Below are 25,095 nucleotides of genomic sequence, written 5' to 3'. Positions count from 1 at the left end.
TGCACAGAGCAGAGCAGTTTGTAGGTAAGCACCGGCCCGTCTGTCTAGTAGCAGCCCAAAGGATCACAAGTAACAGCCCAAACGCCCCCCACAGCTCGCACAGGCCGCTGCCGCCCTCCGCCCCCCAGCGAGGGCCCAGAGCCCGCCGGACCGCGCCGCGGCCTGCCCAGAGCCGCGGCTTCCCGCTGCTTCTCCACACGGGCCCGCCTGACTCCGTCTTCCCCAAACCGCTGCGCAGAAGGGGACCAGGCAGGAAACGCCCCGAACGCTCCTCTGTTCGAGAACCTGCCCCCTCTTCCCCGCGGGGCGAAGGAGCGACCTCAGCGAGCTGCCCCACGCCGCCACACTACAACTGCCAGCATGCCTTGCGGCCCCGCGCCGCCTCCATCTTGTGCGGCGGAGGGGCGGGCTCTTAAGGCGCCCGCGCCTTTTACCCTGAAGAAACGGGGGTGGTAGCGTTGTTTAAATGAAAACGGCGTGGTCGCGGGGCTCTCAACGTTGTGTTTTTTGAGCCTGCGGTAAGGCAGACAGTTGAAATACTTCTTCGAGGACCCCTTAGCCCCCATGATCTGGTGGGGTGCACTTTGGCAGGGGGTGCTTGACAGCAGGCTGGGGTCTCCTCTCCTGGGCTGCTCTGTCTCCCAGAGGAGCTGTAAAACCGCTTTTCTTTCCTGGAAGCGATGTAGTGTCCTGGGAATCTCTTCAAAATATGCTGCGGGTCAGCTCATCTCCTGGTTTAGCGATGTTGAATAAGCCCTGCTGCTGGCAGCTCCCAGCCCTCACCCCTCTCCCCGTTCCTCAGCATTTAGGACATTGAACCCAAAGGCACTGCGCCTGACAGAGCCCTGCTGCCCTAGATTTCTTCTTGTAGCAGACTTGCTGGATACAAGCGAGGAACTATATTTCAAGTTTTGTCAAATCTGATATATCTGTCGCTGTACCTTTTGTTTATGTGCTGTACATGGCAGGTACAACTCATCACAGGCATTGCACAGGCAGCATGTACGTGCACACGCACAACCAGCATTTTCCAAGTGGCCATTGCTCTGGTTTTTTTGGGTTTTGCACAGCCATTTGGCAGTCCTCGCCATGGAGAACTCTGTACCTTTGAAAAATCCATGTTCTGCATTTCATCTCCTGGTAGGTGTTACCTGGGTAGCACGATCACAGACCCAGTTTTTCAGAAACGTGCCAGCCTTTCTGTTCTTGGGGCTTCCTCTGGGTGGATCTTAGTTAAGCACAGCCCACATATGGGTTTTTAAAGATCCTGCTTGAGTGGGAGCCTTGATGGGAGATCTGGCAAGGCCAAGGATCTGCTGGCAAGGATCATCTACAGCAAGGTGGCTCGGGGAGATAAGAGCAAATGCACAAGTGCACATATCCAAGTGTGGGAGCAGGGAGAGGGAAGACAGGGCAACAACTGGACCTCAAACACTATGGCAGAGAGCCATATATATGGGTTAGGAAACCTAAGTGAGAAGAAATTTGAGTCAAAAGGCTTGAAGAGTAGCTTGGGTGCGAGCCATGAAAGTGGGCTGGAATGAACTAGGAGAGGCTGAGACAAGATGAACAAGAAGCAGAGTCTGCAAGTGGAGACCAGGGGGGAGGAAAGAAAAGAGGAATCTAGGAGACAGCGTGAAAATACATAAAGCTGTTTGTGCAGAAATTGTGGGAGGCTCCTCTTGTGTGAATACTCTTAACACCAGGTTGGAGGCAGGGACACAAGCACAAGTTTGTTGTTTCCTTCCCCTGCTTTTTTTTTTTTCCTATTTTTTAAAGTATGGTAGTCCCTCGGAAGCAGGTTTGTTCTGCAAGTGTCCAGCACCATTTCCCTTTTCTTAAAAAAAAAGGAACTTCAGTAACACTTTCTGGAATTGACATTGCATCCATATATTTTTTGAGCCTGTTTCTTAACCTAAGCAGCAGTGATCTCTGAACAATTTCTGGAATACTTCCTTAATTTTCTCACACTTTCTCCTCAATCAGTTGGCTTCTCATTCTACCATGTCTTAGCAGCAAGTTTGCAGGTTTTTCCCACCACTGCCATTATAACAAGTACATAAGTTTTGAATGAAAAGAAATTGAGTACTCTACCCATCCTACCCCAGAGAGCAAGCCATCCTCTCAAAATCTTGTTTTCTGGGCATCCCCTATCACCTTTTCCCTTCAGAAACCTGGTAATACACTCGCAGCGCCCTGTTCTTTCCCATGGCATTCCTGCCAGTTTCCAGCAGTGCTATTGGCCTCAGAGACTGGAAGAAAGGAGGATTTAAACTTCTCTTCCCATTAGCACTGGACTAGGGTATGCTCAGTTGCACAGTTGCCTTTCTCTGTGTAGTCATCCACCACCCTAACAGCTTTTACAGAAAAGCAACTTCAGAAATGCTAAATAATCACAAATTAACTGGTCTTTCTACAAGGCTGGCTAAGCCCAGGCCTCCTGGCTCTATCATGGTCTTGTGTAAATCAGAAACGCAGAACTGGCATCAAAACTGTAATGGCCTGAGGGAGCATCTAATAACATTGTGTGGGAAACCGCAGTATTCCCCTGACTGAGCCCCAGCCCCTTCCAAGCATCAGTCAGCATAAAGTACATGGGCAAGAAAAAAAGCAAATTGATTTTGGTTATTTCCCCTATTTGCATCCTGTTTGAGACTGAAAGAATTTCAACATTGGAAAGATAAATCCAGCTGCAGGTAATTGAGTTTCTAGTCCAACATCCTATTTATTTCTAGTTTATTTTCTTGCAAGAAGGCTGAAAGAACACTAAGAGGAAAACAAACCTTGGAGAAGGCTACAAGGTATAAATAATATCTTGGGAGTACAGGGCGGTTCTCTGCTTGGTGGGGAACACAAGAAACGGGGCAATGGTTGGGACACAGTGCACGGTGATGTCGAGGGGGGCAGTCACCGAGAGAAGGGCTGCCGTTGTTCTCAGACTGCACCGCCGCTCTGCAGCACGCCGCTCCGCAGGCGGGCACACGCCCAGCGCAGGCCCCTGCCTCACGCGCGGCGGGGCATGGCCATCGCGGCCCGGTGACTTACCAGGGCCGAGAGCTCTCACCTCACCCAGCCCGGGGACCCCTGGCCCAGGGCAGGCGGCCGCCCTCCCGCCCGGAGGGGCGCGTCCCCCCGCCGGTTCCTCAGCCAGCGCCACGCACCCCGCATCACTGGCAGCAGCAGCGGGGCGGACACTCACCCATCGGGGGCCAGGGGAGCCCCGCAGCAGCGGCCCAGACAACCTCCCTCCTGCCCGCCCGGCGCCGCCGGAGGCGCCGGGGGCGGGGCGGGGCGGGGCGGGGCCGTCCGCGGCACCTCCCTCCGCGGAGGGGGCGGGGCTCCTCTCCTTTGCGCCATGATGAACAAATGACCTCGCGGGGAATGAAATTTAAGTTCCACCGGGGGGAGAGAGTTCTCTGCTTCGAGCCCGACCCCACCAAAGCCAAAGTGCTCTATGATGCCAAGGTGACCCGCCGCGCGCAACCCTGCCCATCCTACCCCCCCCCCCCCGGGGCAGCGGCGAGGGGCGCCGGGTGGGGGGGCGGGGCCGGCGCGGAGCCCGGCCCGCGGCCGGCGCTGCCGTTAACGCTCCCCCCTGGGCGCTGCGCGCGCCCCCGGGCGGGAGGCGGGGGGGGAAGCGGCAGCGGGCCCGGCGGAGGGGGCGGGGAGGCGGCTCCGCCAGCAGCACTTGTTGCGGGAAACGGACGCTGGCCCGGGGAAGGGGAGGGGGGGAAAGCAGGCGACGAGGACCGCGGGGTGGGGGCCGCTCGCCGTCGCGGGACTGGGAGACAAAGCGAGGCGGTGCCCATCCCCGCCGGGCCTCTCCTCCCCACCGTCAGTGCGCCGCCGCCATCGCCCCGCGGGCCTCTCAGCCCGGCCCACCGGCGGGGTTTGGCCTCTTCACCCCCGGCCCCTCCGCCCCGGGGGTGGGGGGGTGCGCGTAGCAGCTGTGCGCGAGCCTCCGGGCCCTCCCTCCGCGGCGGAGACGCCCCGCTGCCGGGGTGACAAAGCGGGGGGCGTCGGGGCCTTGCTCTCCCCTCAGGCAGTGAACGGAGCCGCTGAGGGGCTCTGGAAGTGTCGGACTCGGTTCCCGCCTTCCGTGCTCGGCTGAACACCTGCAAAGTAATGGTGAAACCTTATTTTCATCCCTGAGATTTCGTAGCGTAGCTTGTTTTTTTTCCCCCTCCCTGCGCTCCTACCCCTACTGTCCGCCCTTCTGTCTTTCAGAAGGATTTAAATGGTACCGAGAGTATACAGCAATATGATAGCAGGCAGTGAGGGTGGACCATAAGTGTTGCAGTAAGAGGTGACAGGCTCACTCGGGCCTGGCCTTAAGAATTGTGATAATAATTGTAGAGCTTTATGTAAATATAATATTGTTTTGGGTATCAGTGGGACATGAAATAATTTTTCAATCCTAAGTCATCTGTACCTAAATTGCAAACAGAGTTCTGTTTTTTTTGTTTTGTTACAGAGAGGGGTAAAAAGGGAGGTATTGCAACTGGCTTCCTGACTAATACTTTTTGCTGCAAGCTTGCTAGTTGTATAGAGCAGTGTTTTTCAAACATCTTTGGTCAGGAACTCTACTTTCCTGTAATATTTTGAGCTGGTCTTTTGTTTGTACATGTATTTCTATGTTCTGACCACCCCAACAGCTTTAATTGCCAGCCCTAGAGGTAATTTGAGTGCAAAAAATAATAGTGTCTTTTCTTCTTTACTTTCAGATACCCCAAACTCCAGCATAACTGCCCTTGACTCCATCAATAGTTCATAAATTCTAGACTCCCCAAGTTAAACATTACTGTAGCCTAACTACCGGGTTCACCTGAGATACACAGTCTAATGATTCCTTTGTTACTACTAGTTGTTCTCAGTGGTACACCTGAAATGTCTTTTGAGGTGCAGGCCCATTTTACATGTGTGAGAAAGAGGAAGAAAACAAGGGCTCAGATATTCACAAAGCCCTTTAATGTTCTGTGGCTAAGATTCAGTGCTGTTCAAGAGAGCAGCATTTCTGAGGTTTATATATATGTAGAACTCTTTTGTCCTGCTTTAAGGGCATGAAGAGACAGCACACAGAAGAAAACCGTTAGTAGCCCAGATGTATGTCTGCATATCCGTATTGTGGTACTGCATTGTTTTGCATCTCCCTTTGTCTGTCTTGAAAGCAGGAGGCATTTGAGGACAGGACAAAGATGGATAGCAGTCCCCAACCTTAAAAGTCCTCAACAGAAAAGCTAGTTTTTCTGACTATTTAGTATAATCTCTATCTTCTACTCATATATACTATTGCTATATTTACTGGAAAAAGTACAGGTATATTTCATTTCTGTAAATAAACATTTCTTATTTCCTTGTGCATAAATCCTCTAAATACCAGAAAGCTCACTTCCAAGTTTTTTAATACATGCTATTCAATATTTGTTTCAGATTGTTGATATTGTTGTTGGAAAAGATGAGAAAGGCAGAAAGATTCCAGAATATCTGATCCATTTTAACGGTTGGAACAGAAGGTAAAAACCTGTATGCACGGTTTCAGTTTTTCAATTTCTTCTATCTTATTCTGCAAAGAAAAGCATTGCACAGAGTATCAAAGGACTTTGATGGTTGCATGAATATTTCTGCTTTTGTGAATGCCTTTAATATACTTGCTCATATTGACACATTGGTCTGTATCCATAAATTTTGGTGGCTCAGTTTGATAGCCATGAGATTAAACTTTATGGGATGTCTGTCTTTGGCATATACTTGTGGCTCCTAGGTTTCCATTAATGAAAGGAGTTTATACTTTGTTAAATCTAGACCTGGATTGTTTGGTTATTAAGGCCAGTATATGAGTGCGGTCCCTGACTGTGATCTATAGCATGTGTTGATGCTAGAAACACTATCACATGTTAAATCAAGGTTTGAGAGATTTTAAGATAGCAGCACGAGAGTTGAAGCGATGTGAATGCAAAAGGATGCTAACCTTGTGACACAGATGTTGCTTCTGAATGACATTAAGAGTGCTTTTTAGATTTAATGTAGATTAAGTCATTAGTAATCATGAGTGGCATATATTCATAGCCATTAATAATTTTCTTTTGACCTATCCTTAGCTGGGATAGATGGGCAGCTGAAGATCATGTTCTTCGTGATACAGACGAAAATCGCAGATTACAGCGTAAATTGGCACGGAAGGCTGTGGCTCGCATGTAAGAAATCCTTTTGGTCTCAAAATGAATGAGAAATTCATTTTCTGATTCAAACAGATGCATCCAGGTGTCTACAAGTGAGCTTGGCCTCTTAGCTCATGCTGTAGATGGTAGATACCTACTCAGTACAGTCAGTGCATTCTAGAGAGCTACTCTTATCATACTAAGGTAGATACCTACATACTGTTATTAAACAACACTCTAAATGACTAACACTTAATAACTATGTTATTCTTAATTATTTCTGCAAAATGCCTGTGTATTGGATCTACACCTTCCCAAAGAAATGTACTTGAAAAATAACTTAGGAAAACCTGAAGTATTTTTCAGCCAAAGGCAATAATCTAATATTGGTTGGCCATGGCTTGAGGATCTGCTTGAGAACACGAATATGAGGTAATATACAGACGTTAAGGTATCCACTCTCAAATAAACATTGTCCAAATTATTTCAACATTAATTAATGAAACATACGTTTCCTGTGCATTTGCATGTAATGTAATTAGCTAGGATAAATAACATTTGCCACATTTCAGTGAACCATTTTATGTTCTGCAGGAGAAGAAAGGGAAGAAAGAAGAGACGTTGCAGGTTGCCTGGTGTTGACTCTGTATTAAAAAGCCTTCCCGCTGAAGAAAATGATGAGAGTAGTGAAAACTGTGAGTTTGTTTTCCTTCTCTGATAACTGGCATGATGCCTTTAACTTTTTGAACTAGGGGTACAGTGGATGTTGTAACTTGCTATTAGGATTGCATGAGAGCATCACAGTCCTATTTGAAACATACAGAGGCAGTCATATGAAGAGTGAGCACTGTGTCTCATGCTCATCATCTATTAAGTTAAGATACCTTCTTTCTTCTTGTGTTCCAGAGGCTTTTCCTTGGGTCACTTCCACTCAACTGTTCTAATCGGTGATTTCAGAGCTTAATGCTCCTTTGTTTAGTGTAATATTACTAGGTGCAAGAAGCCCTCAGTTTTCTTTGTTTCGTTTAGGAAACAAGACACTTCTCCTTGCTAGTGCTGCTGCATATTTTAGGGGGCAGTAAGATTTTCTTTTTCCCCAGTCTACCTGGCACAAAGGTCTGTTTCTTGTCAGCTGACTGGCTGATTTCACTCTCAAGCCAGCTCGTTCATTTTGTAGCATTTTTCTTTGTAGCTTGAAAGCCAGCAGGAACACTGGCTGGCACTTAACTGATGTTCTGACAACTGTCACTGCACAGATCCAGACCTTCTGATTGAATGATTGATATGTTAATCCCTTGTTCAGAACTGAAGTCCAATAAAAATTGAAAAGATCTGTGAGTGTTCAGAAATGTAGGGAACTTTTAAAAGTGAGTGTTTTTCAATTAGAAGATGCAAGAATACTTCATGTAAACTTCTTGTCTTGCATATTTAAAAAGCTTGTAGTGTGCTATAAATAATACTTGTGTGTTTAATTAGATTAGAATTATTCAGCATCATTAAATATGACAAGCTAGTTGTGGGCGTTGGTGTTTTGGCCTTTTTTGGGATTTTTTTGCATTGAGGCCTGAAATTGATGTTAAGATAAATATGTGAAATCTCTTTTACACAGCTATAAGTAGTTCTTCTTCTGGTGACAGTGATGAAGGAACAGATGAAGAAATAAAAAGTGAAGAAAGTGACATAGAAGAGAGGACAGAAATGGTATATTCATGAGCTCCTTAATAGAATTTAAACATCTGTATTTGAAACTCTGGAAAAATTGAAGTAGATGAAATATAGGCCACAGCTGGTAATTTAGCTGGAATTAAAAGCATAATTTTCTTACTCCTGGTGCTTACTGTGGTTAAGTTTTTGAAAATTGTAGAAGACTTCATATTCTTGTAGAATTCTTTGATATTAATCTAAAAGTACACATTTGTTTCTTTTCCTTTCTTCCTACACATAAGGCTTATGTGGAGAACACATAGCAAACGAGATTATCCAGATTTGTGGGTGCTGTAAAATTTTACTGGTCCATGCAGATTGGACAAATCCTAATAGCAGCAGGATGTTTCTGGCTTTTGTATTTTACTGTGAAATGGGCATGTCAACTCTGGTCTTAAATTAAAATGTAGAAGACTGACTTCAAGAAAAAGCGTTTATTTTCTCCACATTATTATAAGAAAGTACAGCTTAAAAGTTGTTCTGAAGGTCTGTGGAATCTAACTACTACAGTGTGGGTGACTGAAGCAACAAAGCCTAACAAATTTCTGTTCATTCTTCTGTGTAAAATGCTTAAGCAAATGCTAGATTAAAAAAAAGTTTTAAAAAATGAATTTGCAGATGACTTCAAAGCAGTATTGTTAAATTGTTTACAGTAAGGCTACTATCCACTTAAATATTTACTATACTTTGTATTTTTATTTTGCACGACAAAACTTGATTGTTATGTTGTATCCTGACTACTGAAGTTCTTTTTCACTAATATTCCTAAGCACAACCAATATATTGTTTCTTGCACTGATCTGTTGTAGAAAGAAGAGCAAGACACTCACACAAAAAGGGACATGGAAGAAAGAGCAATAAGCATAGAAATTCCTGAAGTCTTGAAAAAGAAGCTTGAGGAAGACTGTTACTATATTAATAGAAGAAAACGGGTATGAAATAAAAGCTATGGAATGAATGTGCATGGAGGGGGGTATGAGGAGGGCACCAGAAGTAGTTCTTGTATATAACAAGTCCTGGGTTTTTGAACTTTATTAATAGAGGTAAGCTTAGACAGTATAAGGAAGAATAAAGAGAGTGTAGGGAGCAGTCTTCCTTATAGCTAAACCAGTGAGTTATTATATTTAAGAATGTAACATTTCAGTAGCAATTGTGTTTTAGAGTGCAGATTGTTTTTTAAAGCTGGAAATGTAAGCTTGTTGACCCTATTTTTGTTTCTCCAGTTGTTTATAAAGGATTGATCAAAAATGGAGTTTAAGGGTTCAAATTAATCACTCATGAAATAACTTCATGCGATAGAGGCTTATTCAACTAGTCAATACGTTACAAACTCCTGTTTTAGCTTGGTATACTTACTGTTTTTGTAAGACATTCATTTGTTTTTCCTTTTTCAGCTAGTGAAGCTTCCTTGTCAGACAAATATAATAACCATCCTGGAATCATATGTGAAACATTTTGCTATTAATGCTGCTTTTTCAGCCAATGAAAGATCTCGGCACCATCAGATGACTCCACATGCTAATATGAATCTTCATTATGTGCCACCAGAGAAGAAGTAAGCAATCTTTAGTCCAGCACTGTTGCCACAAGATGAATGACCTTGCATTCTGTCTTCTGTTTCAAGGCTGTTCACTTCTGTGAGCTTATACTGTGATGTATGTCTGTGAGGCTTAAAATATTTGACAGATACCTACAGTACAGTAATGCTGACAATTTATCAGTGAGTCCCTATGATCTGAAAAGTCATTATGCAAAAGCATCACTATCCCCTTTTGTTAACGTAAGTTCTTGTGAATACTGTGTCCCTTTTTGGAAGAATATGTTACTATTGTCTATGTGAAGAGCTTTTTGAGCACTGAGAGAGTATCCAATGAGAGAATTCCCTGCTTAAATAAAATTGAACAGGTTCAAATTTTATAAAGGATAAAAATGTTATGCAAACACTTACAGAGAATGCCAAGTGCAGGTGATTTGTTTTTTTTTAATTTAATTGACATATCTTAAATCATAAAGTCAATGCCTAGGGAAACAATGTGTGTAGTAACACCAATCCTGTTCATTAAAAATGATTGCGTCTTAGTTGCTGTTTTCTTGGCTGAGCTGTATATTCTTTCACCATGCTACAAATGCAGTGTGTCAACCCTGCATGCTTGGGGCACGGGGGGTTGTCTGTTTTTTTCTCTTGTGTTAAAGATTCTCAATATTAGATGAGACTGCTTCTTAATCTAAGTCTGCACTGGTGTGAAATCTTGTATTTTATCAAACAGAAATCTTTTGTTACCACATTCTATTTCAATGGTGCATATTTATGCTATTCCTTGCAATATTTAGGTCTGTGTGAGTGTCTTGGTATAATAATGGTGTCAGTCATTATTTGACAGATTAATGATACTTTCCTTCTTTGTAATATTATCTCCCAAACAAGAGGTTAGATGAGACATCAGAAATAGGAACAGAAGGTTCTACGCACATTATGATTTTTAAAGGTGTGTGTTTAAGTGACTTCCTCAGTAATGAGGGTATTTTAATAACGAAAATGTGTGTAATTTCAGCAATCCATTAAGTAGGAGAGGTTTAGCTGACAACTTTATTGTATTGCCCTTACTGCTCTAACACAGAAGGTAATTGACCTTCTTGGATGTGATAGAATTTCTGCACATGATGGCCCCCTGAACCAATTTAATATAATGTTTTTTAAAAAAAGACAACCCACAAAAGCAGTAGTTCTAGCAGGTGATATGGAATGATAATAGGAGGTATGGAATTTGTAATGTGGGTCATTGTGGCAGAATCAAATTACTGTTACCATACACATATATGCACTTGAGACGTGAGAGATGAATACCTTCAGAGAGGTGTTGAGGTGGGCTGGACTCTGTTCTTGGCTCTGCTTGTAACAGCACATCTACTCACCACCTAGCACTGTCTGTGTTTTACGCAAGCCCAAAACTGAAATTCCTAGTAGCCTCTAAATGTCGTGCTTTGGTTACCAGGAGCAGGTCATTGGAGGCTGATCTCCAGTGCAAATGTATCTGGTTTTGTTGTTTCACTGGATATCTCTTAAGCACAGCCTTAACTGCATCTTAGCGGCTGTAGATAAAATTCTGCATCTGCCTTTTAGACAGAGATTCAGTTTATTGAGTACGTACTTTTTCTGGCAGGTGCCTCTTTTCTGAGTCTAGTAAACTTGGAAAAACAAAATAATGCTTACATGAAAAACTAACTAACTTTATTTACTGTAAAGTAGATTTTATTGATCCAGTAAATAGTAATACAACGGAATTACTGTATGATTTTGTTGGACCTTATTAAGCACACTTTTAAAATTTGTATTTGTCTGAAGTTACCAACAGCAATCATTGTCTTTAAGTATGCTTTTAATTGCTCATCATTACTTCGTGATGAAATCAGCATATTGTAGTTAAGACATTAAGGATCTGTATTAAAAGGGAATTTCCTACAACTACACTGAAAAATTTTGACATGCAATTTTGCAATTCATAATCCTTTTTTTTCTCTAGTGTTGAGCTGTGTAAAGAGATGGTGGATGGTCTGCGAATAACCTTTGACTTCACACTTCCGTTAATTTTGCTCTATCCTTATGAACAAGCTCAATTTAAGAAGGTGACTTCATCAAAATTCTTTCTTCCCATCAAAGAAAACTCAACAAATACTAACAGGTAGGTTGGGTATGTGTTGTCTAATGCTGCTTATCTCCTGAGCAAAATGCAATAGAATGTGCTTATGTGTTCAGAATAGGATGATTTCTCTCAGACTTTGACTTCAGCATTTTATCAAGACAATTTTTAAGTTTTCTGTGAATTGCTTGCCTGAATTCAGGTTCTGAATTTCTATCTGGTTAACTTCAAAAGGGGTTTGTACTGACTGGTATAGAGTTACGCTGCAGCTTTGTGGGGAAAAAAAAATTACATTGAAATGTCAATTTGTGTTCATTAACTTCTAAATTTGAAAATGAATATGCTTCTGGAAAATGTCTAATTCGAATAAGTATTTAACAAGATCTGTGAAACTAGAAGGATGTCCTGTAGGGGAAGAACCCTGACCACTTCTGTAAAGCTGCCTTTAATTCCTAGAAATCAGGAGGAGCTTTCCCCAAGTCCTCCACTGTTGAATCCACCAACACCTCAGTCAACTGACAGCCAGCCTACAACAGGGGAGCCAGCCACGCCAAAAAGACGGAAAGCTGAACCGGAAATTCTGCAGTCGCTGAGACGTTCTACACGCCATAGCTCCAACTGCGACAGGTTATCGGAAAGCAGTGCTTCCCCACAACCTAAACGACGGCATCTTGAGACCCCAGCTTCTATGCCAAAGCTCTTCTTGCACCTGGAGAAAAGTGGGGTTTGCTGTTCAAATTATTGCTCTAAACAAGATTTTAAATCTTGTTCTTTTTTTTTAATGTCATCTGGACTGAACTGAATGATTGAAGTAGGAATTAATTACATTTTGTGTCAATTCTTTATCTCCGAAGCTTCTACCAAAGGGAGAAATACAAAGCAATATTCTCAGTACTTTGGTACTGTATTTCTCAACAGAATTCAAGGAGATTATTTCTGTGAGCCTGCTTTAGGATAGCATTTATTGAATTCCAGTGTTTAAGACTTTAAAAATTTTAGCAGCAGGCCTTAGTTATGTTTAATGGCTTATAGTGCCATAAAACAGATAATAAAAGTTATTTCTGATTTCTTCTGTTTTGTTTTTCCTTCCCTTTTGAAGAAACCCCTGTCCATAGTGGATCATCTTCACCTATAACTTTGACTCCTAGCAAAGAGGGGAGTGCAGTTTTTACTGGCTTTGAAGGTAGAAGAAACAATGAATTGAATGAGGTAACAGATTTTTTTATGTTACTGTCCTAGATTTAATGATTAAAGGTTTTGCTGACCTCAGAGTAGGGCTATATAAGAAAAGGTTTTGTTTGTATTACTTATTTCATCTTTGATTATACAGTTATGGGCAGACTAAATTATTTATGGTGCTATAAAGATTTTATGTCCCAACATTTTCATGTCTTATGTTTAGGTTTTGTCCTGGAAGTTGATGCCAGAGAATTATCCACCAAGTGATCAACCACCACCTCCCTCATATATCTATGGATCTCAACATTTGCTACGGATGTTTGGTAAACTAATGCAAAACTGTGCTGAATCAAAATTGCTTTATTTGTGGGGTTTTGGGTTTTTTTGGTTTTTTTTCAGTGACCATATCCATGTGATTTTTCTGTTTGCTTTGTCACATTTAGTTTATTCTTGGAGAAGTATATGTTTTAATCTGTTTAAAACTCCTGGGCTGTTCATAAACTTGCTTATTTCTTACTGGGTCTATAAGCCTTCATTTAACAAAAATAAACAATCATTTTTACTTCCAATACGCTATCAAACATTAAACTAAGTAGCATTCACTTTCTCAGCATGTTTCTTTTTAGTAACATTTTGAAAGATCACTGAGTAACTTGCAAAAAAAAAAAAGTGGAGGCTTCAGGGAGAAGAAATTTTTACATTCTTATCTGTATAGTGGATAAAAGTAACTAGAAATTCCTTTTAGAAAAACAAGTGTAAACACTATTTCTCTTATTTACAGTGAAGCTACCAGAAATACTGGGGAAGATGTGCTTTCCTGACAAAAACCTGAAGGCTTTAGTAAAACACTTCGAAATGTTTCTGAGGTAATGTGACACAATGTACCTTAGTGGTGTTTGCATTGTTACATAGATCTAATTGTCCTGTAATGACAAAGGGTTTTTAAAATAAATTGTTTATTTTCTATAACTACAAGCATATGATAAAATTAATATGAGATTTTAATAATAATAATTTAAATAAAGATTAATCCAAGAATTTTGATTCTGAAATTCAAATTGAAGGGAACCTGAACTTCCTACTTAAAGTTTTGATAAATACAGTGATAGAGAACTGAAGTGTAAAAGTTTATTTGCTAGTATGTATAGAATGACAAGTCTGACTTGGTTAAGAAGCATATTTTATGAAGAAATACAAACTCTGCATTATTATTTTTGAGACCACAGTCTGAGACTTTTGATGTTGCATCGATATTGGCAGGGAGAGAAGCTTGTGGTTTAAAATGTGTTTTTAATTATGGTTGGTTATTTTGGTTTGTTTATTTTAAAAAAAGTCTTGTCTTAATTGACCTTTAAACAGAAAAGTTTCTCTGTTATGCATTGCAGTGACTTGTAGAGGAACCCAAACTCTTTCTGACCATGCTAGCTCCATGGCTGGAGTCACTATGGTCATATACCTGCACTATGATCATTTGTCAGGTACTCTGGTTAATGTCTCTACATGGCATTGTAGTGGTAGTTAGATATCTAGTGTGGCACTGTGTTGTGCAGCAGCAATACGTGGAAAATTAAATTTCCCGAGGAAAACTTACAGGGGAAAGTCTTGTAAATGGTAAACATCTGAAACAAATGTGGAACTCCTAAACTTGGTTTTGGTCAAAGACTCTTAAGTAACCACATACGGAAAAGTAACATAATGTGGCAGTAGCATATCAAAAGTCCTGTTAGAGATCAGGGAGATGAAAGTTTTAAAATGCTTTTACTTTAATTGTTTATTGAAAATAAAAGGTGTCTCAAATGTCAAATTTTCTACAATATAAAACTTTTCTCTCAAAGCATTTAATTCTTTATTTTTACCAATTATTTTTTTACATCTTTGTTTTGTCAGATCCTTGTTAGTATTCAAAATATCTTTAAGTTAAACAAGACAGCATTAGTGCTTATTGTTGGAAACCTATTTTTGCTTGGAGTGACTATTACTTAGGGTGCTTAACTCACTGTGGATTTTATCAGATCTCTGCCTGTTTGGATTCTTCTGTGTTGGTCAGAGCATTCTTTAGCGTCTTAAGTGCGGTTTCTTCATACTCATTCTGTGGTGGAGTGGAATAGTGGGAAGGAGGAAACATGTCCCTCACTCCCTATACATTGGGAGGCGATTAAACTGAAAGTTATCGTGGTAGTATCCTTATGTGTCTTATTTTTCCATCTGACCATCTTGTTGAAATGTGCAGTGATCTAGAAATACAAATTAGAAAAAAAAAAGGCAGAAGGTATTTCCACATCAACATTTTTAGGTCAGATAGAACTGTGCTTTTGAAGCAAATCTCTTGGTAGTTCCCACTTACCATGCTTTGTGTTGCGTTGCAGAGTGCTCTGAGTGCACAAGCTGAATTCCTTTTGGAAAACAACCAGAAGTGTGCTTCAGTACTAGGGGGCATTCAGTCCTCAAGACCAGACTACAGCTAAACTAAAATGGGCCCCCCAAGGCAAGCATAGTGTGGATATCACGTATCTGGTACAGAATTCAAGGGCTGTGTGGTTTTTTTAAGTGCTTTCTAAGCCAGTGTCATGTATGTTTTGCTGATGCTGTTCTTGAGGTTTCTTTACTGTGCTGAAAGAATGATTTCTATGTTTTTGTCAGAAGTTATCGAATGGAAAGCCTTCCTGAAAAAGCTTCCAAGCTACAGTTATTGCATAGGAAGCATTCAATCTTTAGGTAGTTTTGTCATAAATATTCTTAGACTAGTTTCCTTACCAGATATGCTAGTGTGTGTTCAAATAGGTTACATAGAAGCCAATGCAAATTATTAGATTTTTTTTTAACTCGTATTCATGGGACTTTAGGACATCTTTCATTTGGTTATTTCATTTTGTCCTGTATATCATGGAAAGTGGTCAAACAATTACATTTTCTAGAAACTTGTTCAGACTTGATTTTTATCACTTCTGCATTATCTGTTTCTCATCGCAAGAGAAAACTTGAGGCTGAGGTGACATCTTGTACTAGTTCTTCAATTTTCACATTCTGTCTCTTCCTTTTTGGGAATGAAAGGATTAATGGATGTTTATTAAAAATATACTCTATTGGTTCTGTTCTGGCTTATCTTTTGAAAGGTAAGAACTATCCTACACAGTCTGTATGCATTAGATGATAGCAGCGAGTTTTCTTAAGACTGCCTGACTTCTAGTGAATTGCTTGAGTGACAAGCTGACATACTCTCCTTTTCTTTTTCTAATAGCAGACAAGGTATTGAAGCTGTCTGTTCACATTAATAAAACTTTCTGAATCTTCTTTGAATTCTAGGTAGAATAGTTCAAGTGTAAGTAGTTTATGTATTTTTGAATAAAACTTTCATGTGGTACACAATGATTTAGTTCTGGCACAGTTACTGATTTAATTTTATATTATGATTTTATGGCTAAAATTTACAGTTTCATTTAACATTTGTACTATTAATCTCATGTGGGCTGAGAAACTGAGACTTATTTAATAGAACACTTTGTCTAGAAGCTTGTTTTACTGAGTTTACTCAGTACTTGATAGATGCATTAAATTCACTTTGAGGTGCTACATGGGTAATATTTTCCAGTCATGCACTCAGATTGCTGCTAGACAAGATTGATCTCAGTTTCCTAGACAACATATATTTTTAAGGGATGTATGAAATACATCTTTTTGAGTTTGATATTAAGTAGAAGCTTACCCTTTGTGCTTTTTGCAGCTTTCTACAACTGTGCATAATGAAAATTTCTGCATGGAGAATGTGAAAGTTTTCTCAATTACAGAATTTGCCAAAGTAAAAAAAATTAGTTTCTCAAATTAAGTACAAAACTCTTAGTCTTCACTTCAAATTATTTAGTCTTACGAGGAGCGGCTGAGGGAACTGGGGTTGTTTAGTATGGAGAAGAGGAGGCTGAGGGGAGACCTCATCGCCCTCTACAACTACCTGAAAGGAGGTTGCAGAGAGCGGGGGATGAGTCTCTTTAACCAAGTAATAAACGATAGGACAAGAGGGAATGGCCTCAAGTTGCACCAGGGAAGGGTTAGACTGGGTATTAGGAAATATTTCTTTACAGAACGGGTTGTTAGGTGTTGGAATGGGCTGCCCAGGGAGGTGATGGAGTCCCCATCCCTGGAGGTGTTTAAGAGTCGGGTTGACGTAGCACTTAGGGATATGGTGTAGTTGGAAACTGTCAGTGTTAGGTTAATGGTTGGACTTGATCTTCAAGGTCTTTTCCAACCTAGATGATTCTGTGAATTCATAATACTTACAGAAGAATAACAGTCTGAAATGGATGTTAGTGACAAACTCGCAAGTTGGTTTCACTGAATTTCACTTACAGTTTGAGTTTAGTCTTCAGGAGCAAGCAGTGGAAACTGGCACAGTAACTGGTGCTACTAACTGGTAATCTTACTAGCAAAGGACCCCTGATTAAATCTTCCTGCCTGTTAATAGTTTTTGAGATAGAGTAAGTATTGCCTTTTAACCAATTCCATTATTTCATCCGTATTTTTAATAAAATGCTGTATGTGAGTATTTTACAACTTCTCTGTATTGTGAGGTGCTTAGCACGCCTCCAGAGGCTGCTTAAGTGGTGAGAAATGATAGACAAGAAGGTGCCAGGTTTTGTTTTGCTGTTTCCATTGATTTGAACACAACCTTGACTTGGAAAACTTTGGGGATGGGGGGGGTCACTTCTCAGGACTGCTGACCGGTAGGAGATATTTAAAAATTAGGAGCATGTAACATGTCTGGTTTTAGAATAGCAAGACACATCTATTTCAGTCAATGCCATTTGCATTTTAGGAAAAAAAGCAAAACAAAATGGTACAGCACTTCAGAAACCATAGGTATTTTGACTTTCAAGAAATATAGAAGAATGACTAAGTGTTGAAATGTTTCTAAAATAATATTTCTAAAATTTTTAATAACTTTTTCAGATTAGGCAGTATTTCAGATTATAGAAAACTACATTCTTAATGGTCAAAGACTTTGGTTTTGTGAAAAACCCACTGATATATCAAACTCAGTATATCCTGCCAGTTGACTCTTTCCGTTTAGATCTCATTTTTTTCTGATGTTTTACAACCTGCTTGTATCTATTGTACCACTCAGCTCCATGGGTAGAAAAGTATTTTAATACTGTTGAGTATTTTATGAGAAGGAAGCCAAATCAGAATGTGACCAAATTAGAGGGGACTGTGATAATAAAATGTGTGTATAGAAAGATGAGGAGTTGTTTGAAGTAACCTTAAGAAGTAGATCTCTGGTTTTGATGGCACAACATTTTCTGAGTGTAGTAATTTTATTATATGTAATTGCAGTGGTGAATTATGACCACTAGTCTGTGCTAATGTGCAATTAATGAGATGTTATTAGTGGCTTTTTGAGAATGAAAAAATGAAGCATTGCACATGGTGAATGAAATAGAAAACATCTTTATTTAGGTGAAGTTGCTTGTGACAGAGTTCCTGCTTATTGTGATTTAATAAATTTGCAAGATGCTAACTGATTAAAAATCACCTTTTGAAAGATCACAAAGAATGCAATTCTTCTTCTGTTTCTTGTTTTCATTAGGGCTTTTCTATTTGCCCCTTTCCCTTTTGGGGTTAACTGATTACTTGACAAAAAGTGCCTGTGCAGCACAGCAATTATGACATACTAGAAAACTTTATGGAATTGGAGCCTAAATGTGAGAAAATCAAGGTTCTGAGTGTCAGTTGACAGGTGTGGGTTTAGGTGCATAAAAAGGTAAGTTTTGAAACACTTTGAAGTAAAGGAATTCTACTTGCACAGTGAACGTATATCCCTTATTTTAGGGCATTATTAGAGTTGTATTTGGGCTTCCCTGTATTCATTGAATGGGTAGAAAGGTAACTGCCATTTTGGGTCCTCTCAAACTTTTGACACCTTATATTGAAAGCTTCTTAGTGAGTACCTGATATTGTACGGGTTCTTATTTTCAGTAGGCTTTTGTTGTCTGGTTGGTCTGCAGAATCTGCTCATGTGTGCTTATTGTTCTTGACTAACGTTTGATTGCTTTGTCAAAAATAATTCCTGAAACAGCAGCATGTGCATTGCTTCTCTTCCTTCTGCTTACCCAGTCATCAGGTGCCTGATGTTTGAGTGAGGAGCATATTCCTAATCATAATAGCAGAGTTTTGGATCTTGTATGTAAAGTGAGGGATTGCCCAAAATATTTTAAGTGTTATGGTAGCTTTTTTAGAAGGTGGCTCTAGGAGTTGATTCTGGGATCTGTGCTGTCCTTGCCAAAAGTGGATCTTCATCCTCAAGACCAGCCAAGGACTCCTGTGTTGAGCTCTTGTAGGACTGTTTTCCCAAAAGGTCTACTGGAAGTTCCCACTTCTAATTTTCACTCAGCCTGATTACCTGAAATGTTATGTTGGCAGCTTGACATCTTCAGAGTTCTCTGCACTCTTGCCCTTTAAAGGCCAAGGAAGATGATCTTGGTTTCTGTATGTGGATGAGTGACAAGAATACAGTTAACAAAACAAGCCTTTTGGTTCCTTTGGCATGGTTCTGGAGACACTGGATATCAGAATAAATATCTGAAGCTTTTGACTTCACTTGTTCTGTTGACTGCATTGGGGTTATGATGAACTTTGTGTTGGCAAGCTTTTGCCCTGAACAGCCTTCCAGATGGAGACATGCCTGTCATTGGAGGGAGTGGTGGCAGGTGGTGGGATACGCTTTTGTGTGAAATGAAGCCTTTTATCTTTCAAATCCTGCATTTGAGTAGTAGTCTTGGAGAGGAGATAGCTTCTTAATCTGCAAATGACATTTCTTTTGATGAGGTGACTCATAGACTTAAGACCCATCATGCTCTTTCAGCAAATTCCTTTAGGTAGATCATTACAGTTGCCTTTCAGACAACAACTAGCCCAGGCCACTGATCTCATCAAAGCACCTACTTACCTCCTAGAACTTGAAGCTGTAGCAAAAGTGTGTAAGATGTCACCTTCCTGAAATTTTTTCCTTTTAACTCTGTATTCTTATACCTTTATGGATGAGGTGGTCTTTCTTAAAATTATTAAGGTTTTCCTTTCTTCATAATTTTCACACTTTTCAGGCCATTCTTGAGGTTTTTCATGTGATTGTAGCTGATGTTTAGAAGAGTGTTTTTCTTCATGCAGAGACTGTTCAGGTAATAGGTTGTGTTGATGCTGCCAAGACAAGGACGTTTTTGCTGCTAGATGACGCTCTTAAAGCTCATATTAATTCAGTGACTCTGAGAAACGTTCCTGACATATATATGTCAAGCGGCCTTTTAATATGGATAATGATAATTCTATGCTTCTTTTTGGTAGATCTGTCTGCATAACTCTCAGCCAGATGGTAGTATATTTTTGAGACTATTGCTTGGAGTCACCTAAGGTAAGCTTGCTTATGGACTGCTACACCTGAAGATCAGAACACAGGAATTCTTCAAGCTAGGTTGCCCACATGTCTGTCTCCCTTCTCTTCATCCCGTCTAGTCCTTTCTGAAGTGTTGCTCTTTTAGGAACCTGTGGTAGAGAGTGAAATAGCTGCATTGTGCCCTGTTACCTCTGTGTTCTGAGCAGGAATGTAAGCATAAGTAATCTTTTCATAGATGTTCATGATGAGAAAAATGTGTGCAGTCTTACATCAGGGTGTTTGTGTGGACTGTGCATCTCAAAACTCAGTAACTCGTAAGCAGTTTCGCTCTGTAGGTGTATGCATGTGAACTCTGTAAAAAATGCTTTTCCAGGAGCAAAGCATGAGTGAAATATACAGTAGCTAAGAGTCTTATCAGACTCCTGATATTTCTGTGCCAGCTTTCTGCCCTGCGATGTAGTTTGAATAGAAAGCAGCCTTAGAAGGGCCACTGCTCTTTGTATACGGATATACAAGGAATTGGGACAGAAGCTGACCTTGTGTTCTTTTGCCCGTTTCCCCCCACTTCTCTGCAGAGAGTAATGTATGTTTGCTTTTCACAACTGTTACATTAAGAACAGAGATGTACATTTGACTGCATGCATTCTGCCTGTCTTTTTTTTTTTTTTTTTGAGTTGTAGCTGTGCCACAAGCATCTCAGCTAAAATTTCTCATCTTTACCAGCTGTCATTTTAGCTTGAACCAAACTGGCATTTATAACTGATGATCTTAAGCAAAAGTCAGGAAATTTGTAAGAGAAATTTGTAAGAGAACCTGTTTCCCATTACTTGCCCTTAAAATTCTTGGAACTGTCAGCTACCCAATGTCCTCTACAGGTTCCTTTTTTTTAAACTCGTATGATCTAGCACTTGGTACTGTGTTTTACGGAATGTTAGCCAATGACACTGAGAATTTGATCTTGTCTGTATTCACTGTCTCAAAGTCATCAATGTGTGTTAATGAAGAATTATTAATGAAATTCCATTTGTGGCTCATCTTAATATTGTGCAATCTAAGTATGTTAAAAGTTAGACTCAAGCCTGTTAAATTTTAGGCCTTCTCACACTCACTTCATACCAACCCCACATATCCCAGAAAGTGATTTGTTGCTAAATACAGTCAGAGGTCATAGCAGTTGATGACTGGTATTTTATTAGCTTCTAAATTGCTATAATTTCTTTTGTAGCAGTTCTCCTAGAGTAAGGTGTGTGTGTGTGTAGTGCAAATGAATGCAATGTTTCAGTGAAGATTAGGAGAATCTGATTGTGTGGATTGTTTTTGTTTCTTTGGATTAGTTTCTAAGGGGTATCAGTCTCATGAAAAAAAATTATTTATAAAGTATTAGAGAATTTATGGCCTGGTAAGCCTAGAAAAGTAGGTGGTGAGTGGTTTTAATGACAAGAGCTAGTAAATCTTTTTTTAAAGTAGTGTGATTCAAACAGTATATTAATCAAATTGGTGGTTGAAATCTAGATTTGTCCTTTTTTTAGTTCAAGAAAAGAATAAAACTATTTTCTTCTGATTCATTCTTTTGCCAAAGTTTAACTCATTTGGATTCACTGCTTAGTAGTTCGCTGCATTGATTGTGACTCTTCTGTTCTTTCAGGGGAAAATATTTCACTGCTGTTTTTATTTCATTTATTTAAATGCCTTTATTTCTGTGAATAGAAAATTGGTATAATGCAACTGTAACATGTTGTAATATTAAAAACAATTTATTTGATTTAGCAAAATAGTTTTCAAAGACTTTTTAAAAAACTGCCTCTCAACTTTAGTCCTTTTTGTTTTGTGCTATTTAATAAAATAGGAAGCTGCTGTTGGACCCAGTGAAAAACTAGCACTAGAAGTATGAATACTTATAAGTAAAAAGTATGCTAAAGTATTTAATGCACTTAGGATTGCGTGAATGAAGACTGTGTGGAACTTTAAATTTACTTAGCTCTTAAACATTATTATGATAGCTTATGTGGTGTCAGTCTGGCAGAGCCAGTTGGATCCTTGCTTTAAATATGAGGGAGATCTTTCTCCCTTTTGGCAGTACCTGCTCAGCTGAATATTGCCAGAAATTATGAGCTTGATTAGACACTGTTACGGGTCATGTAACGGAGCCTTTTCCGCTCAATTCCTTAGGTAATACTTAAAAACAAAACCAAGCTGCCATTTAATCTTCTGGAAGTGTATTAGTTGTCCAGCCAGTTCACTTGTGTGTCTTAAACTTGAAATGTTTTACATCAGAAACCACCCTACATTCCTCTATGCTGTTAATCACAGAACTCCTATGAAATAAGCAAGCATGGAGGAAGTTGCCAAAGTGCCTTCTAAATAAATGGTGACACACTGAAGGATTGATTTCTTCTGAAGAAGCTTGTATTTCTCACTGCTTTTCCTAGAATTGGTAGGAAGTAACCAGTTATTCCTCCAGTTGAGCACTAGTTTGCCCACATTTAGGTACAAGGATTGTGTGTGTTTGGGAAAAATCAACCTTTTTTCATTTATCTCTGTTTTTGTGCTGTAACCTTTCTGTATGAGCTCTCAGCCATTAATATATTCCTGATTAAATTTGGATTGCGTTATATAGAGAATCTTGTCACTGTTCTTTGATGCTTTGGCTCTCTTAAGATCAAAGGACATGCATCCCTAGTTCAGGCAGTATAACTGTGAGTGAGGTTGGAGAAACACTATGGTTTTAATTGCATTCACTTGTACATTTTTTTTAAATTTGGACTTTCCATGTCCAGAGTATTGGTTATGCAAAACTGGTATTTTTAGCTTCCAATAGTGAAATCGTCTCCCTAGCCAGTGATTCTTGAGAGAAGCCAGATTCTGCAAATGACATTGTTTCCTGTTGCTTCCTACTCTAACTTGGAGGACCTGTAGCTAACATTATGCCATGTTTATTGATGCTGATCTTTAATATCCAGGTATTTTTGAAGGTCTGTGTTTTGTTCTGAAGTACAGCTTGATTGTGTACTTCAGGTTTTAAGAACCATTTTGCCCTTTTGCCCCTATTTGTACACCTGGTATCTTTGTATACAAAGGAAAGAGCAGAATGCTTACAGTCATTTTAGCTGTTTGTTACTGATGTTAGTAACAGCACGGTTTATTTTCGTTTTCAGTCCTAAACCAAAGAAAGGGTTATATGTTAGTTAGCAAGCAGGAAGACACGGTAAGATATTGGGTGCTTGGCTATTTGAATAATACTTGAACACGAGCTTGCAGAAATCTGAAATTAGGGAACTGGATTTGCAAAGGATGTGTATTTGTCTTTGAGAGCCATATTTAAATCAGATCTGAGGGGTGGAGACCCTAAATACACAGGCACATGAAAGAAGAAATCATAGCTTTACTTACCTTAAAAGATACAGTTTGATTTAATGGTTACTGGCCATTTTATAAGATACTGACATAGTGGTAACTGAAAATCCTGGTTTTGACATAAATGAAAATAATATGCTGAGTAGGTGACTGACAGAAGTTGAAGAAAGATCTCTTCACTTTTTTTTTCTTCTGTGATAGTTCTTTGCATTCTTTTCTGAGTGTAGCTTCAACTTTCAGATTTTTTATTGCACTTGAGCAAATTTTAACGCTATTTGGATTTGAGAATGATAGGGGAAGGCTGTTTCTCACTATGTAAAACTTGTAAAAATAGGGCAAGCCTTTTGCATGCCAAATTTTAAAGTGTAATAATTCTTAATTCCCAGACTGTGGTTTTGCTGAGCTTAAAAATTAATTTGAAAATAGCTTTTCTCATAAATGTTTCATGTTCTGTTCTTTTTTTTTGGTGTCCTTTCTTCTCAGGTTTTTAGCAGAATACCATGATGATTTCTTCCCAGAATCTGCTTATGTAGCTGCATGTGAAGCCTACTACAGTACTAAAAATCCTCGAGCAATCTACTGAAGCTATTAATGAAGATTAAATCCTACTATACGTAGCCCATGACAATGCTGTTTTGCCATGTGGCTACAAGATGAAGATGAAAAAGGAATTAAAACAACTTCTGGAGTTGATGAAATAGAGAAATATCTTCTGTGATGGTTGGACTACTTAGAAATGGAGAACTTCTTTTCTGAGATGTGTATAGACTGCGTTGTGAGTTGCTTAGAGGATTAAATATAACTCTGACTTCAGATGAATGAAGCAGCCTTGTTCTGACTTCTAATGCATAGGACTGCTAAAGAGGAAGGGAGGTAAAAGCAGATGCATTAGCAACAGGACATTTTCATGAAGATAGATCATCATGCTGTGTTGCATTTTAGCTCAACCTCTCCAGCCTGAGAAATAAGACTTGACTACACAGTTACATGAAGAGAATGCATAACCGGTACCTTATGGATTTTTTTCCTTGCAAATTGCACTTCATTTTGTGGAACTGTCACGATAGCAAAGATTGCTTGATGTAAAGGTGTTTTTGCTGTTTGGCTAGCTCAACATCTGCCTCAAGAATGACTTTGTTGTTTGAATGAAAGATGTGTTGCTTACTTTGCATTTTGCAAAGATGTAGCTCTTTTCATGGTAAGGCTGCCAGACTTCCAAGGGGAGCATACGTTGCCAGTGATTCAACATTTACCTGGCAATAAATGATTTCCAGAGCCATTATGACAGAACTGATTTTCTACAAGTAAGCGGAGAAGTCAATAAAGTGATGGGAGTTTAACTGGCAAACACTTCTTGTCTTAATAAAGTTCACAGTGGCTGCTGTGTAAATGTGTGATTTTGACTGTCTAAAATGTCTTGTTTGTGCTTGATTAGTATTTTTGAGATTGCTATGTGTGCATATAATGAGGTGGGATTGACAACACAGGGAGAGAAGCCCTTTCTGTATCATTGTGTTTTCTTTTACAGACTTGAAAGATGCCTCTTTAGACAGTTTTAAACACTTTAGCTCTGGAAATAGGAATTCAGTAAGAACTGAACACATTCAATAGAAATTAATTGAAATATAATTCTTGTCTTGATTGTCATTAAAACTTTGTCCATGACTTAGAACTCTGGCCTTCA

General features: G+C 39.8%; 1 protein-coding gene across 6 annotated transcripts; it reads left to right on the top strand.

Annotated features, from left to right (window-relative positions):
* The first annotated feature begins 3,338 nt into the window (after positions 1-3,338).
* On the top strand, positions 3,339-24,808 carry MSL3 (MSL complex subunit 3). Of its 6 annotated transcripts, none has more exons than XR_012627556.1 (14): positions 3,339-3,465; positions 5,431-5,513; positions 6,099-6,194; positions 6,753-6,853; positions 7,768-7,859; positions 8,672-8,794; positions 9,257-9,417; positions 11,384-11,542; positions 11,957-12,219; positions 12,600-12,709; positions 12,903-13,002; positions 13,461-13,545; positions 14,065-14,157; positions 15,046-16,113. XR_012627556.1 is itself a non-coding variant. In XM_074858811.1 (14 exons), exons 1-13 carry the CDS (start codon positions 3,367-3,369, stop codon positions 20,049-20,051), a joined length of 1,515 nt encoding a protein of 504 aa, XP_074714912.1. In that variant the 5' UTR covers positions 3,339-3,366; the 3' UTR covers positions 20,052-20,075; positions 23,895-24,069. The 6 variants fall into 6 exon arrangements, 5 of the variants coding, with proteins under 5 accessions (XP_074714912.1, XP_074714911.1, XP_074714913.1 ...); XM_074858811.1 differs by lacking the exons at positions 14,065-14,157; positions 15,046-16,113 and adding exons at positions 20,009-20,075; positions 23,895-24,069; XM_074858810.1 differs by lacking the exons at positions 14,065-14,157; positions 15,046-16,113 and adding an exon at positions 23,895-24,808.
* The last annotated feature ends 287 nt before the right edge of the window (positions 24,809-25,095 follow it).

The sequence above is a fragment of the Strix uralensis genome, chromosome 2 (genome assembly GCF_047716275.1).
Source record: "Strix uralensis isolate ZFMK-TIS-50842 chromosome 2, bStrUra1, whole genome shotgun sequence".
NCBI lineage: Eukaryota > Metazoa > Chordata > Aves > Strigiformes > Strigidae > Strix > Strix uralensis.
The sequence above is the reverse complement of the archived record's forward strand: the minus strand, read 5'-3'. Positions and strand labels throughout refer to the sequence as shown.

Excerpts from the sequence above, each read along its gene's own strand:
- MSL3 (XM_074858810.1), top strand. The coding sequence starts at position 3,367 with ATGACCTCGCGGGGAATGAAATTTAAGTTCCACCGGGGGGAGAGAGTT. Across the intron at positions 3,466-5,430 it reads AAGTGCTCTATGATGCCAAG|ATTGTTGATATTGTTGTTGG; the intron begins GTGACCCGCCGC and ends TATTTGTTTCAG. Across the intron at positions 7,860-8,671 it reads TAGAAGAGAGGACAGAAATG|AAAGAAGAGCAAGACACTCA; the intron begins GTATATTCATGA and ends GATCTGTTGTAG.